The 14,574-nt window shown below is 32.3% G+C and overlaps 1 protein-coding gene and 1 long non-coding RNA gene across 3 annotated transcripts; one reads left to right on the top strand and one right to left on the bottom strand.

Moving 5' to 3' along the window:
• The first annotated feature begins 704 nt into the window (after positions 1-704).
• LOC100743254 (endoplasmic reticulum metallopeptidase 1) lies at positions 705-7,301 on the top strand. 2 transcript variants are annotated; one of them, XM_003488132.4, is made up of 16 exons: positions 705-723; positions 1,145-1,314; positions 1,525-1,656; positions 1,731-2,277; positions 2,359-2,486; positions 2,568-2,699; positions 2,772-2,892; positions 2,968-3,273; positions 3,349-3,578; positions 3,654-3,834; positions 3,907-4,091; positions 4,177-4,332; positions 4,408-4,613; positions 4,699-4,811; positions 4,880-5,055; positions 5,156-7,301. In XM_003488132.4, exons 3-16 carry the CDS (start codon positions 1,654-1,656, stop codon positions 5,318-5,320), a joined length of 2,649 nt encoding a protein of 882 aa, XP_003488180.1. In that variant the 5' UTR covers positions 705-723; positions 1,145-1,314; positions 1,525-1,653; the 3' UTR covers positions 5,321-7,301. The 2 variants fall into 2 exon arrangements, with proteins under 2 accessions (XP_003488180.1, XP_024222232.1); XM_024366464.2 differs by lacking the exon at positions 705-723 and having other exon boundaries at positions 851-1,314; positions 1,500-1,656.
• A 4,760-nt stretch (positions 7,302-12,061) lies between these two features.
• Positions 12,062-14,524, bottom strand: LOC105680519. The gene is made up of 4 exons (XR_001102148.3): positions 14,277-14,524; positions 13,403-13,633; positions 12,384-12,663; positions 12,062-12,327 (listed from the first exon to the last, which is right to left on the bottom strand). It is a non-coding gene; the product is annotated as an uncharacterized LOC105680519 (long non-coding RNA).
• Between the last annotated feature and the right edge of the window lie 50 nt (positions 14,525-14,574).

Raw genomic sequence — 14,574 nt, 5'->3', positions numbered from 1 at the left:
TATCATGTCTGGCTTTTGAATGAATTTTAATCCTTTATAATGGTTGGGTTAAATACGTGACACATTAAATACAACTTCAGATTTAGACTCTCACACGTTTCAGTGAAACATTTTGAAAAATTTCATTAAAATATTTTCAGATATTCAATTTAAAGTTACAAAATGCGGTAACAAAAATCGGTATTTAACGAGAGCTACTAAATTTTTAAACGAATTTTATGTATAGCGACAATTTTCAGTTTAAATGTATAACAGCTCCAACAATTTTTATAAATTATCAAATTTAAATAAATTATCGCAATCTATGTTATGTTTTTATCTTCCTTGTGTAGACAAAATTCGTATCTTTCGCCTTTTTCTGATTTAGCTATATTTATATTCAGTGAAAAACAATGAATGCTTTTAAAATCTGGCTATGTTAACCAATTTCATTAATTCTTTCTTCTTTTTTATATATATATACATATCTGCCCGAGTATTTATGTTTTACGAAGCATTTTAAAAATATACGCTACGTGAAAGTATTCCATATATGTATGTACAAAAGCGTAGAATAATGAACAAAGCATGACAGCAGTTCATGGAAGAGTCTGCATCATCTAGGAATCAAAGAAACTCTTGTAAATATACAATGTTGTAGCAGCAGCAGAGTCAATTCTTTCCAAAACAACAAACGTACTGTATTAATTTGCAATCGGAAATTAGCCGAGCATATTAGCCTTAGTAAGACGATTTTTGCATTTCTCTCTCTCACACACACACACACACACACACACATATATACATACGTTCTTTGTTTCGAAAGTTTTTGTATAATTATGTAACATTGCAATTTTCTTTTTACATAACTGAGTAATAGGGAGAGTAAAAGTTGTGCACGCGATGGAGATACAGCATCTTTCATTCATAAAAATGTAATATTCCGCTACTTTATTTGAGTGTTTTATTGCTCTTTGGGACATCCTTTCTAGATTTAGAATTTTATCATGATAGATAGATACTCTGTTTTCGCTAACTTTTCCGCAATGCTATATTCAGATATATATAGGCCCGATACTCGTGTTAGCAAGTATCGAGTAACCTACCTAACGAGCACTTACACAAATCTTTATACAAAAAATATGATATGGCTATCTAATCGCAGTGGCACATGAATACGTGTGGCTGTAACGTATATAAAAAATATGTTTTAACAAAGATTAAATTGGCTGATAATAATGGTCCACGATAGACCAACGTGGAATTATGAAAAAACGGATCTGAAGTAACTGACGAGTTGCGACGTTTTAATCAGAAATACAGGCACAACGATAGGTAGGGATGATTCTCATTTTAGTACTGCATTTATTATAATAATTTTGCATGTAAAATCATAACAGTAATATTGTTATCTAAAATTGTTACGGAGAATACGATTATCACGTTTGATTGAAGCAATAAAAAGAAACATTAATAAAATTCTGCATGTTTTCTGTTTATTTCATACGAAATATTAAAAGACATCAGAAATTTTATTTGTACTAGAAGCACTTCGTTATTTGGTCAATGCGTCGAACGGAGCTAACGAAGTCGTCGAACACCGTAGCCTTTTGTCTCTGATCAAATTTTAATTCAAAGGTTTAATTATTTTTCAAAGTGCCTTAAACACAGACAATGGTAAGATTATCTTTGTTCCTTTTGATCAGTATGTTTTTCATTTTCTTCTTTGCACTGATAATGCTACCTTTCAGAGAGACGGAGTGAGATTGCGTCAACATGTCTCTAAAAGAACTACTAGTGATGTGGTATACCAGGATAAGGTTTCTTCAAAAAAGAAAGAAGTACTGCCAAATGAAACTCAACATTTACTCTTTCTGTTTACCTTCTATCTTTTCGTATCTATTATCATTATCACGTTTGAGAAGAAATTACCTGAGCCATTAATGATAGATAAAGAAGGTCTATATCCAGGAAGATTTATAGCAGAAAGAGCACATAATCATCTTTTAAATATCACATATATTGGGCCACGAATTGTTGGAAGTTACGAGAACGAAGTATTAGCAATTAAATATTTAACAAACATTATCAATAATATAGTCAAAGATGCCAATGAGAATCATAAGATTCTAGTCAATGTAACCAAGCATAGTGGAGCTTTTCCTTTAAAATTTCTGGATGGAATGACTAATGTATACAGAAATGTACAAAATGTCATTGTTAAGATTGGTCCTCATAGACCTACCAAGAGCAGTTTATTAATAAATTGCCATTTTGATACCTTCCCAGAAAGTCCTGGTAATAATTAATGGAAACACTCATGCACATTTAACTTAATGATTATTAATGATTAAATGTTAATATATCTTTCTATTTTAGGTGGTTCTGACGATGGAGCTGGTTGTGCTGTGATGTTAGAAATTTTACGTGTGATTTCTCATAGTCCAAAGTTGTTTAAGCATAATGTTATATTTTTGTTTAATGGTGCTGAAGAGAACTTATTACAGGTACATTAATTGTGTCTAATATTGATAACACATTAAATTTATTTTATTTTTTGAAAGGTACTAATTGCTTAAATTATACAGGCTTCTCATGGCTTTATAACGCAACACCCTTGGGCTAAGGAGGTCAGAGCTTTTATAAATTTAGAAGCTTGTGGTGCAGGCGGTCGTGAATTATTATTTCAGGCTGGACCTGATAGCTCCTGGATGCTTCAGGTACTGTTGAATAATGAGTTAACCCATTTTTATTATTATAGATATTATAATGTATGTTTATTTCTTTTGTAGATATATGCTAAATCTGTCCCTTATCCCTATGCATCATCCTTAGCTCAAGAAATATTTGAAAGTGGTATTGTACCTGGAGATACTGATTTTCGAATATTCAGAGACTTTGGGAACGTTTCTGGTATTTACTCTACACTATCTATTTTAATATTATAAGTCTGCTTTTAGAAAGAATACCATTTTTAAAAATTCCTAGGTCTTGATTTTGCTTGGGCAACCAATGGCTATGTGTACCATACTAAGTTTGATAATATTCATCAAATACCATTGGGGTCTTTACAAAGGACTGGAGATAATATACTTGCTTTATTACAAGGGATAGTATTAGATAATTATTTATCCGAGGTACCACTTCAAGATCACACAGGAAATCCTGTGTTCTTTGACTTTTTAGGTACATTTGTAGTCAGATGGCCACAGAATGCGTCAAGTACAATTAATATTATCAGTATAGTTGCCGGTATATATTCAATATATCTAAACATGCAAAATGCTCGGCGAGGTATCTATATCATATTAAATTAAATTTATTACTATAGAATAAAAAATATAATTAAATGTTTTTATTTTTATTTAGATGTAAAAAAATCAGTATATTTAAAGCATTTATTATTATGTACCGGAGCAATAATCGTTTCATGGTTAGTATCTATAGTTTCATGTACATTAATCGCCCTCATTCTTACTAAACTTGGGAAAGTTATGAGTTGGTATGCAAGGCCAGCATGGTTGTTTTTCTTATATGTGGTCCCAACTATCTTTGTGTCAATGACGTTTTTCTTATTTATTGGGTCTCGTCAAAAGAAGGCAAGTTTATAATAACATACAACAATGCTTTACTGTATAAATCGTTAACTGATATTTTGACTTGATATTTTATAGGAAGTTAAATCTGCGTGGATCTTATATCAAATATACTGTGATTCGTATTCTATAATATGGATGTCTGTTCTCTTCTATTGTGTTATATTGGAGATACGATCTGGTTTTATACCATTACATTGGGTTGTATTCCCTACTCTTGGAAATATACTTCGATGTAATTTCTTTAACAAGTGGAGAGGTATAATCTTAATATTGTGGAGCAATAATATGATGAAATTAAATATATTAATTTAATTGGTTTTACATGTAGGTTGGAAATGGCTGTTTTATTATTTAATGACAATGTGTCTACCTTATATACAATCGTTTTACTTAGTAATTGGAGCTCTTTATCTTTTTATACCCATAATGGGACGATCTGGTAGCAGTATAAATTCAGAAGTTGTTATGGCTAATATGTTATGCATTCTCTTTTCCTTATTACTCAGTTTCACGGTAAATTATTGAAATTATCATTAAAACAAAAGTGTTAGGAAAGGTCTGTAAGGATATAATTTAATCACTAATATTTTGTGTTTAGTTGCCATTTGTACTTTTAATAAAAAATGCAGAGAGAATCCTGAGTGTGTTAGTGGGAATATTTTTAATAACTATAGGTGTATTAATTTTGACTCCACTTGGTTTTCCTTATAGTGGTGATTTGTCATCATTGGCACCAGAACGATTTATGATTGCGGTATTGAATGAAATTTTTGCAATTCTGTTACTTGGAAAGTAATTGTATAATATTAAATAAATATTCAATTTATAGCACACACAAAGACAATATTACGACGTAAATGGTAATTTGCGGTACACTGGAACAGGATATTGGATAGCAGATTTAGACATGAATAGTCCACATAGTGTGGAAACTATGGTACCTGAAATAGGCGCCATTACATCAACAATAAAAGATTGTGAAAAAGAATTATATTGTGGCCTACCATATTTTATGCCTGTTACGACATTTTTATGGTACTTGTTTAATATTAAATTTGTAAGGTTTTTAACACATTGAAAAATTTAATTAAATACATATTTAATATAAAAATTTTTACAGGAAAACAAGCTGGATTCCAGGTCCTGCACCATTGATTAATGTACCAACAAAACTTGAACTCATTTCAAAGTCGATAAAACAGAATATTGTCAGTTTTACATTCAATGTCACAGGTAATTTCTTTGTAATTATATAAATTATTAAATAATAATTAAACATTTAATTCGAAATCTATTTTCAGGTCCTGATCATATAAGTATAATTTTATCTCCATATAAAGGTGTTCATTTAGGAAAATGGTCTATTTTGGAAGGGAAGCCGTTAGAAGGACCTAAATGGAATGATAGAGAAACATACTTTATCTATTATTCTTGTGCGTCCGATTGTGTTCCTTTCACATTTTCTCTTGAATTGAATGTATGTAGAACATAAAATGTAGAGAACATAGTATGTAGAACATACTTATGATATCTACTTTACTAACGACGTTTACAATTTACATGTATTTTTTATATAGGTAAACAGTATGCCCAAAACTCCATGTTTATCAATAGCTTTAGGTGGCCACTTTTTACATGGTGAACACCAAACATCTTTAAGATTTAAACGATTCTTGGCACAATTTCCATCTTGGACGGTCGTCACTCCATGGACAGCTACGTATACTTCTTGGCAATTTTAATATCACGTAGGACTGATTGTTCTACTGCACATCTCTATCGAATGCAATTTTGTGAAAACAGCTAAAAACAGCCTAGCGGAAACGGCACTGTACTACGTTGTATAGTTTTAGATACGTTTAAAAGATATATAATACCTAACAATGCAAATTATAAGCTTAAGGAATAGAGTAATCCTACATTATACATGTTAATTTCTTGCAGTTGCAATATAAGAAAATACATCGATCAATATTTAGGGAGAAAAAGCAAACGAAAAAGAATGTTGAAGAATAGAACTTTTTTCATTCTATTTATATAAATTTTTTACTAGTACATTATCAGATCGTCAAAAGGAATTTTCGAAGTAGATCTAAGATAAGGTAGAATGATACGAGGATTTGAAACATTTCGATTTCCTTAATTGTAGTATTCGTAGGATATTATAATAACATATCAACCATTTGCCTTAGAATCACAGCTATATTTAATTTTTAAATGCTAGAAAAATAACAACCTTAATCTGTAAAAACAGATAGTGGACCGAAAGAGATAGAAATATCGCGAAGCTATCGCCATATGATGATTATCTTTTTATTGCGATCTTCGGGTTAAAAATATTGTTGATTAAAACCACATGACCATATGCATTTTACGATCCTGTGTGAACAGTTTAGAAGCACAAATGCAATAATCTGCTTTATTATATATACACCGTACTAAGATATTTTTAGATTTTATTTAATGTACATTTAATCTATAACATTTTGACTTTCCCACCATCGAATTTTATAGTTATTACATATGTCTTTATATATTAATTTTTTTGACGTCTTGTTGAGACATTTGTGTTATTATAAATGTTTGTAATGAGAAGTATATCGAATTTATTCGATGGAAAATTAGGTATATTTGTTAGGATTTAACTATGTGATTTATTAATGGGTTGTAGTTAAGTTGCAGTTTTGGAAGAGAGACAATTCTTTTTATCATTTCGTTCGTGTTCCTTTACATTTGGTGTTGAAAAGAAGTTGAATTTATTTTAATTGTTATTATGTTTTATTATTAATGTATAATAATTTGTTTTTGTATCATTAACAAATGTATGCAACAGTTGCTACAAGACATATAAATTAATTCAATTCACGTAGGATATCAAGCAGTAAACAGTTCAAAAGATTAAAACGTATATTTAATTAAGAAATATTTATTGAATTACACATGTTCAAGTTTAATTCTAAGAAAATTATGCCAATATTAGTAGCCAACCGCGCATAGACGGAAGTAAGGTCAAAGTATTAATAGAAGTTAATACGAGAAACTTTAATATAATGATAGTACTTTTACACCAATTTAAAAGAGAAACATTAAAGTGCATGTACGTTTAGCTTGTTATAAAAACATTAGAAGATTTAATTTTTTACAAACTAACGTTTGACAATCTTAAATTCGATTTTAATACACGTACATTGATTAAAAATTTTCTCAGACAATTGGAATGTTCCAAATTTTATTCCCATATTTCTTTTTATATTCTTTGTGATATTTCTTATGATTGACTGAATATTTAAAAAAAGTATATATAGCGTATAATTTTCGTTACTTTAAGTAATCTTATATAATTATGTAACTTTTATTGCACAAATTATTGTCAATGATTCTACTTAACAGTATCGCACAATATTAAGCACATATGTATATATAATTTATTCAGTTTACTGAGATTTTTATTATTCGAAGTATTTGCAATATTTAGGTAATTAGTTTTATCTGGTTGTCGTTGAAATAACGCAACTGGTTTGTTGTCTATTATTTCTTACTAGTCTCTGTTGTTCCCAGCTTTTTTTGTTTATACCTTTTCACGGATTTATGCGTTTAAATATTCACATATTCCTACTTCTTTTTAATGTTCACCTTATAATCTTATATACGCGTTACTATTGTTATTTAGCGTTTCTCGATAAACGACTAAAGTTTAACACAAGAAAACAATAAAAGTGTTGACAATTAGATTCTCATGTTTTTTACTTTCTCCCCGTTACAACTAGATGTTACTGATACATTTATTAAATTATAATAATATCGAAATAAACTCGTGATATTTATTGAATTTATCAGATAAAACACGAATTGTCTAATTGTATAATTAGTAAGGAAATTTACAACGATAACGGGAAATTTCTCGTAACTGTTAGGTCATAATATTATGGAGTTAAGTACCTATCGTTACCACTGTCCATTGATCGATCGTATCAATTTCCTGTTTCCGTGATCAACGATTACGTATGCCACCCAGGTGAATTCCATTATCTGAATGGAATCACGCGTTTGACACACATTTAATTTCAAAGTTCCTCAATGTTTCAAATTCCATTCAAAATTGTTAAACTTTTAAATTTTCAAATATCTGCATGTTTAGATGGATCAATCCTTAAATTTACAAATATAACAAATTTTTAACATTTCAATTTTTAGTATTTTTTAATCTTCAAGCTTGCGATTGAATTTTCTTCTTTATTCTAAGAAATTTAGCGCGCTTCTCCGCTAAGGAAAACCGCACCTACGTGCAAATTCTAATCTGTACCCAAAAATATTTATCCTTAATGTATAAATCTTTTACGTTCAATTAAAGAACTATTTCAACAATTCTCTTGTACTCCCATCTACGATAAAGTTCAAACCAACATCCCAAATTTCCCTTTTACAAATTCCTAACTTTCCAAAAAATCAAACATAAAAAACTAACTAATCCAAGGCTAAGGAATTTTAACACCCTATATACGACATCACCTTACCCTACATTAAATCAAAATCAACGACATAAACGACCCTGAACTCTAGCAAAGACCCAGCGACCTTGAAATCCTGCCACCTCCCAAAAACTTCTCCAAATTCTCAATTCTTCCCTTCTCTCGTTTTATCTTCCTTCTTTCCTCTTTCTCTGGTGGTTTCGTAAGAAACGTGTCAATATTGACGCACCGGCATCCTGTAAGACGAGACCGATTTCCTGGTCGAGGCGACACTGATCTGCAAACGGGTCGTGGTGTTCGACTCGCGAGCCACGAACCGTGAAAACGGCTCGATAATCGCGACGAGGTTCGTTGATTCGTCGCAACGTGTTACGAGCTACCTGTTACACTCGGCGATAAAATGCGGTTCAAAAGAAAGAAAAAAAGAAAAAAGGTACAGGAAAAGAACGAAGGAAAAAGAGAAGAGTTATCAGTCACGGTTTTGCGATAAGCAAAAGAGCGCGATATATTGTTCAGATAAAAAGTCTCGTCGGTGCTCGTAGCTGGTCGAAACAATACTTTTTTCCTTCGTTCGTTGCGTTGCGCTCGTGGTTATTTTAATGGTAATTGTCGGTTCCGCTCGTTTTCCCATCGATTCCACGGAATGTGCCAACCGATCTCGCGGGTATCGCGAATTACGAACGAGATCTATCCAAAGTGTCAGACGTTTAACGGATCTTCCAATTGACCAAGAAGCAAGGTGAAATCGGTATTTTAAAGGGACCTTTTTCCGCGAAGAGTATGGCTGGGAGCAACCTTTATTGGAAGAATGGAACTTTTGGAATTATTTGTAGAAATGGAGGTAAGGTCCGAGTTGCTTACTTCCTTTTCATCGATTTTAGTTGCTCGATTAGTAAATCCTGGCTTTTGGTTTATTTATTTTGAAAGTGTAAAGAAAGTAGAACTCGTGGAATTATTTATAAAAGGGTAGGTAAAGTTTGAGATTAGTTCTTTACTTTTTTTATCGTACCTCTCTGGATATTAGACTGCGGATTTCTATTCGTTTATGTGAACTTGAATGTGCAAAAATGTTGCATAAAGATGCTCGTTATAATATTCACAGCGTAAAACAGATCTCTATTTAGGTACCACTTCCTCCATAATCTTCATAAGAATGTAAGGTCTTCAGTCCATTAGTCACTTCTTGCGCATTTAGAGACAAAAATGTTGCAGTTGAACGCTCAAATTATGTAACAGATGGAGACATTCAACGACTGGAATAGTATTTATATGGTAAATTGCGGTTTGGTTATTTTGAGCGCAATATTAGTAGCTGTGTGATAGTAAGACAGTTTTGATGAACTTAAGGATGCCGCTGATAATTGTATCGAGAGCTTGCAAATTAAAGTATCGTTGATTATGAGTTGCTTGTAAAACAGTTAGGTGGAGAAGCTGCCAAGTGAAACTCGTTATCGTCTCCTTCTTAACTGGGGTTAATTGTTATCATTAATGATCGGTATGCGCGATATAAATTATACTAGATATTCTACGTGCATTCGTTGTACATTTATACGAATATTTGTAAAATTTTTGGAAAAGAAGCATTCGATTATGTGTAACAAACAAATACAAGTTGGACCGGAATATTCACCTGTTCCTTTAGCGAAAGGAAAAGGAAGATTAAGAAAGTTCAAATGTTGAACCATAACTCTTTGATGTTTCCGTAGTTTACAAAGTTAAAAATGTAAAAATTTCGTACCATAATGGAGTCGTCAAAATAAATTTCGTCACGATTTTTCCTGCAGAACCTCCGATTGAACTGTGCCTGTTTGTTCTTCAATTAGCAAGCGACTGTTGGATTTTTTAGTTTCAGAGCAGGTCGACAGACTTCCTCATTTGCACGGCCTACTTCCTTCGAGATTCCTTCTTCGTTATACCTTTCGCTTCTTTCTTTATCTAGTCACGAGGGTGTTTCTCGAGATTTTGCCGATCACATGGTCGGTTAGTAGCGTATCTCTCGAAATTTCTCATATTTTTTACCATCAATCTCCAGCGTCTCAAATCTCCAATATTCATAAACAAGCGTCGTCGTTCACTTATTCTATAACAATCATAAAATGTTTAACTGTAAAAATATACGTACATAAGATGTAAAAAGTTAAACAACCCAAACCAATGCGTTCCTTTTTTTATTTTTTTACATTGAGATAAAGTAGCACAAAAGATGGTCCAACACTTAAAATATAGGATAATGGAACATAATCATAAATCGTTTCCTTGTTCGTTCACGGTAGTTTATATTTCCGCCAGTCGACTTTTCTAAGAGGACAAAATTAGGCATCCGAATTATCCAGAACCGGATGGAAGGTATATACGCAGGCTCGTGCATACGTGCGTTCCTTTTGCTCCTTCGTGTAAGTACACGACGTTCTATGGTCTTATATATGCATCCCCGCGTACGTGATTCGCTTACTGATTAATTATTCTTCTCTTGGTTTTTTCTCCCTTCTCTACTGCCACCTTCGTCACGTAAATACCGTGACGAAGGAAGAACAGAAGAGAAACCTCGATGGGCCACGAATCACCGAACCCTACGATGACTTTCTTCGTAAACTTTCCTCCTTCTGTCTACTCATCTTTCGCATTTTTCCTTCCTTCTTTTGTTTTCATAATTCTTGACTTTCCGTTTTCCTCTGTCGGAATTTCTATTTTAGAATTCATGAATGTCGTTAGTGAAAGCTTTTAGCGATTCATTAATGTTGGGTGTTATTGATTTCTTTATAATAAGAGTTTGCTTATGTTTTTGTAATTTTGGTTTAATGTTTTTTCCAATTGAAATTGAATCCATAAGGGATTAATTCAACTAGGGTGGTTTCTGATGGAATTTGAACAATCAAACGAGAATAACAAAATAAGATAAAAAATAGAACATGTAACTAATCTACATACTATGTAATAATATATAGTATGAAGAAATAAAAGAACAGCATAAAAATCTCAAATACTGATTATCAATACTCTTTTGAAATTGCGCTCGACGTTATATCATATCTACATTAAATTAAAATTGACACTTTTTGTTAACTATTAATTCCATGATTATCAAAATTAGTCGATTCTAATTATGATTTTTCAGTCATCGTCCAGTTAACAAGTTAAACGATTAAAGTCAAGCAACGGTAAGGAAAGGACTGAGATTCGCGATTGAAAACGACGACATCGTTCCATCCAATTGTATACTCTAGCACGCGTTCACCTGTGCACGTTGGCACAAGTATACAACGCGGAGTATGATGTCACCGATACGAGCTTGGTATTTGGTACAGGAGAACGCGTGATTCGCATGAAAAGCTCGATACGCGAAGCGGCGGCTCTCCGTCGAACGATTTGGTCAGTCGGTTCTTCGCCATATCCGGTCACCGCGCTGGCACACGCGCGTCGTCGCCCGCTACCAAGAACCGGAAGTCACGGAGAGGCCCGAGGGATACTCCGCTCGTGATCAAGCCTGCTAACCCGTGGAACGCTTTTTATAGTTCTTCTGAGGACATTTTCATCCTTCTTAAGGGCACCTTACGCTCGCTTTTCGGGCACACTTCCGGTTAGTTACGCGGAACTTCAATTTCAGTAGCTATTCTTCCGTTCGAACGAATCTTTGTAATTTCGTAAGTTGTGTTATTTTTTGTCGGATGTTTGTTTAAAGAAACATTATTGTTTGGAATGCGGTTTTTCAAAGACGAAGTGAAGCGAAGAGTATAGAATTGTTATTTTAATTCGATGTGGAGGAATTTAGATTTTATTAATTGAAAAATCGTGATATTAGATTGCTTATTAAAAACTGAGTGCGAATTTTGATATATTTATATTAGAAAGAAGGAGGAGAAATCGAAAGGTGTAGAAATGTGTAGAATGTATATGAAATATGCAAAATACCAAGAGCATAACACTCGTTACGATATTTACGAAAGAAAAAATTTTCTACATAAATTCCAGTTTAATTGTATTCATAAAAATATAAATATGCATAAATATCCGCAATCCATTAATAAAAATCTTATTAATACTGAATATACATTGCGTCTCGTCATCATAAAACCACCCGCTAAAATTCGTATTAATTCTAATTTGTAGAAATTGTAATTTCTTACTTTCTTTGAGTGCATTAATAGTTTATCTGTCACAAGTGAATCTTAAATCTCATCGTAGGTTTTCATCATCATGGTATCATGATATCATGAATCTTCCTCTCCAAATCAGAGCAACTGATGACGACTCTACCGGTGCAACAATTCGCAGCTTGCCTCCTAGAAAAGATTTTCATTAACGCCTTGTCGACCGGAAGGTGGTGACTCGTCAATACCAGCGATAGGGACGATCGGTAAGAACAGAAGACGGAGAGGAGGAAGACACGAATCGCACAATCGGTTCCTGACCAATGGAACAAGAAGAACGGGGAAGCTTCACCCCCTCTCGACTTTGGTCGTTCGACGTCGTCTTCGAAGTCGCGACGCCCACGCTATCAGTTATTTGGCGAGTCTCCAGCCTCGTGCAGGTGTCTCTTTCGAATAACGCGTCGACTGTACTTTCTACTGCTCATCCTCTTCATGGACTATCCAGGAGGGATAAAATCAAGATCACACCTGAAGAAAAAAAACACAATTATGGAGAATATTGTATTTTCCTTGTTTGGGAATTGGTCTTCTTGGTTATTTTGTTAAGGTAAGACTATTTTTGGTAAGTTTTGATGATTTCTAGCTTGATTTTGTTTGGTTTCAATCCTATGCTATAAGGAAGAGTGTGAGTTGGTGGATATTGTGTTAGGAGATTGGAGAAGATATACTTTTTGCTTGAGATTGTTTCTGGTTAAATTAATTAATTAAATAGTATCTTAGATTTTTTTAGGGCAAAATTGGAGTTTGCTGGATATTATTGTAGAAGATGAAAGAAGATATACTTTATGTTTGTAATTATTAATTTTGTAGATTGTTCTTAGTTATATTAATTAGTAGTTTATAGTTAATAAAATGATAAGTAAATAATTAGTAATTGGAGAAAATATACTTTACATTTAAGATTATTTTTAGCAAATATTTAGTAGATCGTTAATTTAAAGTTGAAACATAATATGTAGAGGCGTACAAAATATCAAAGTACAGCATTCGTAATAATCAGTAGGTTTTCTTTCTTAAATCTTGTTCATAAAAGCATGCAGCGTTTAGTAATCTACACACACGCACACACATACACACAGGATTAAGATTTTCATATTTTCTAATCTTTTATTATATATTTGATAATATATAATTTAATCTTTATTAATTTTTTATTAGAATATTGAAATTTTAAAGTAATTATGGAAAAAAGAAAGAGGTCACTCACAATCAAATTCCTTAGATATTATAGTGTTCTGTGACTGAGTGTTCTGTTTAAATCTTTGTATTCAATGAGAAGAATGTATCCACAATATTAACTGGGCGCCTCGAAGGCAAGATGTCGGCATAGCTGATGTTTTTCAAAATTCGGCTGTGTCACATCCAGCCAGCCGAACGTCCAGACACCAACGCAAATTTCAACCATCGGGAGGATTAAGAAATCATCGTGTCTTCACTCCTAATTTTAACAACAACCATTTAATAAATCTCAAATGACAACTAAACACATAAAAATACATGGGAAAAATCTTTAAAAATATCTAGAAAATTTCTAATACTATTGAAGATTTGAAAAAATAGTTGAAAGTATTTAAAAGATATGACATCACTGAGAATTTTATAAAATTCATCTTTAAAAACGTTGTACTATATTTTTATCTAATTAATTATTCTTAATTTTAAATATGCTCTAAAAAGTATATGTTAGTTATTTTAAGCTTTAAATTATACTTTAATCTTTCTTATACCAATTAAATAAAAATAGCATGCGTTCTATTGGCCTGGTAATAAAGTATATTTCTGGTAATAAGCATAGAAAGAGTTGAGATTCATTTATCGAGGTCAATGGATGTCGAGAGTGAATCAAATTAACGATATAAATTTTGATAAATTTGCAGCGAAGTCATATGCGATCCACGTAGATTGTTTTTGACCGAACTTCTACCGGATGCGATGCCGTCTCCAATGGAAAGCGTTGTAACGTGCTGTGCACGCTAATTAATGCGTTAGAAGGACTATTCTTTCGACGTGTCGAACCTGAAGTGTTCAGTAAAACCCTAAACGAAAGGATACTTAAAAAAGAATCAAGAGAAAGGAAATACCTGTCAAGGTTTGTTTTTCCATCGCCACGAGGCTATAAATTGTTTTACGTTCTCTTGTTTTTAACTGAAACAAAGATAATTATTGTATTATTACTTCAGTATTTTTGGTTATTTTTTGTAGTTATTATTTACAGTAATTCTGACAACAAATTTGTAGATTATTAGGGCTTATCACCAAACGAAGATTTGAGGCTAATTAAACAGCAATTGAAACCATTATTTTCCCAACTGAAAAAAAATAATTATAATTGTAATAAAAATTTCTGACAACTTTATCAGTTTCATGTAAATTGTATAA

This window comes from Bombus impatiens, unplaced genomic scaffold, assembly GCF_000188095.3.
Source record: "Bombus impatiens unplaced genomic scaffold, BIMP_2.2 scf_0217, whole genome shotgun sequence".
Classification (NCBI taxonomy): domain Eukaryota; kingdom Metazoa; phylum Arthropoda; class Insecta; order Hymenoptera; family Apidae; genus Bombus; species Bombus impatiens.
This window is presented reverse-complemented; position numbering and strand designations above follow the sequence as displayed.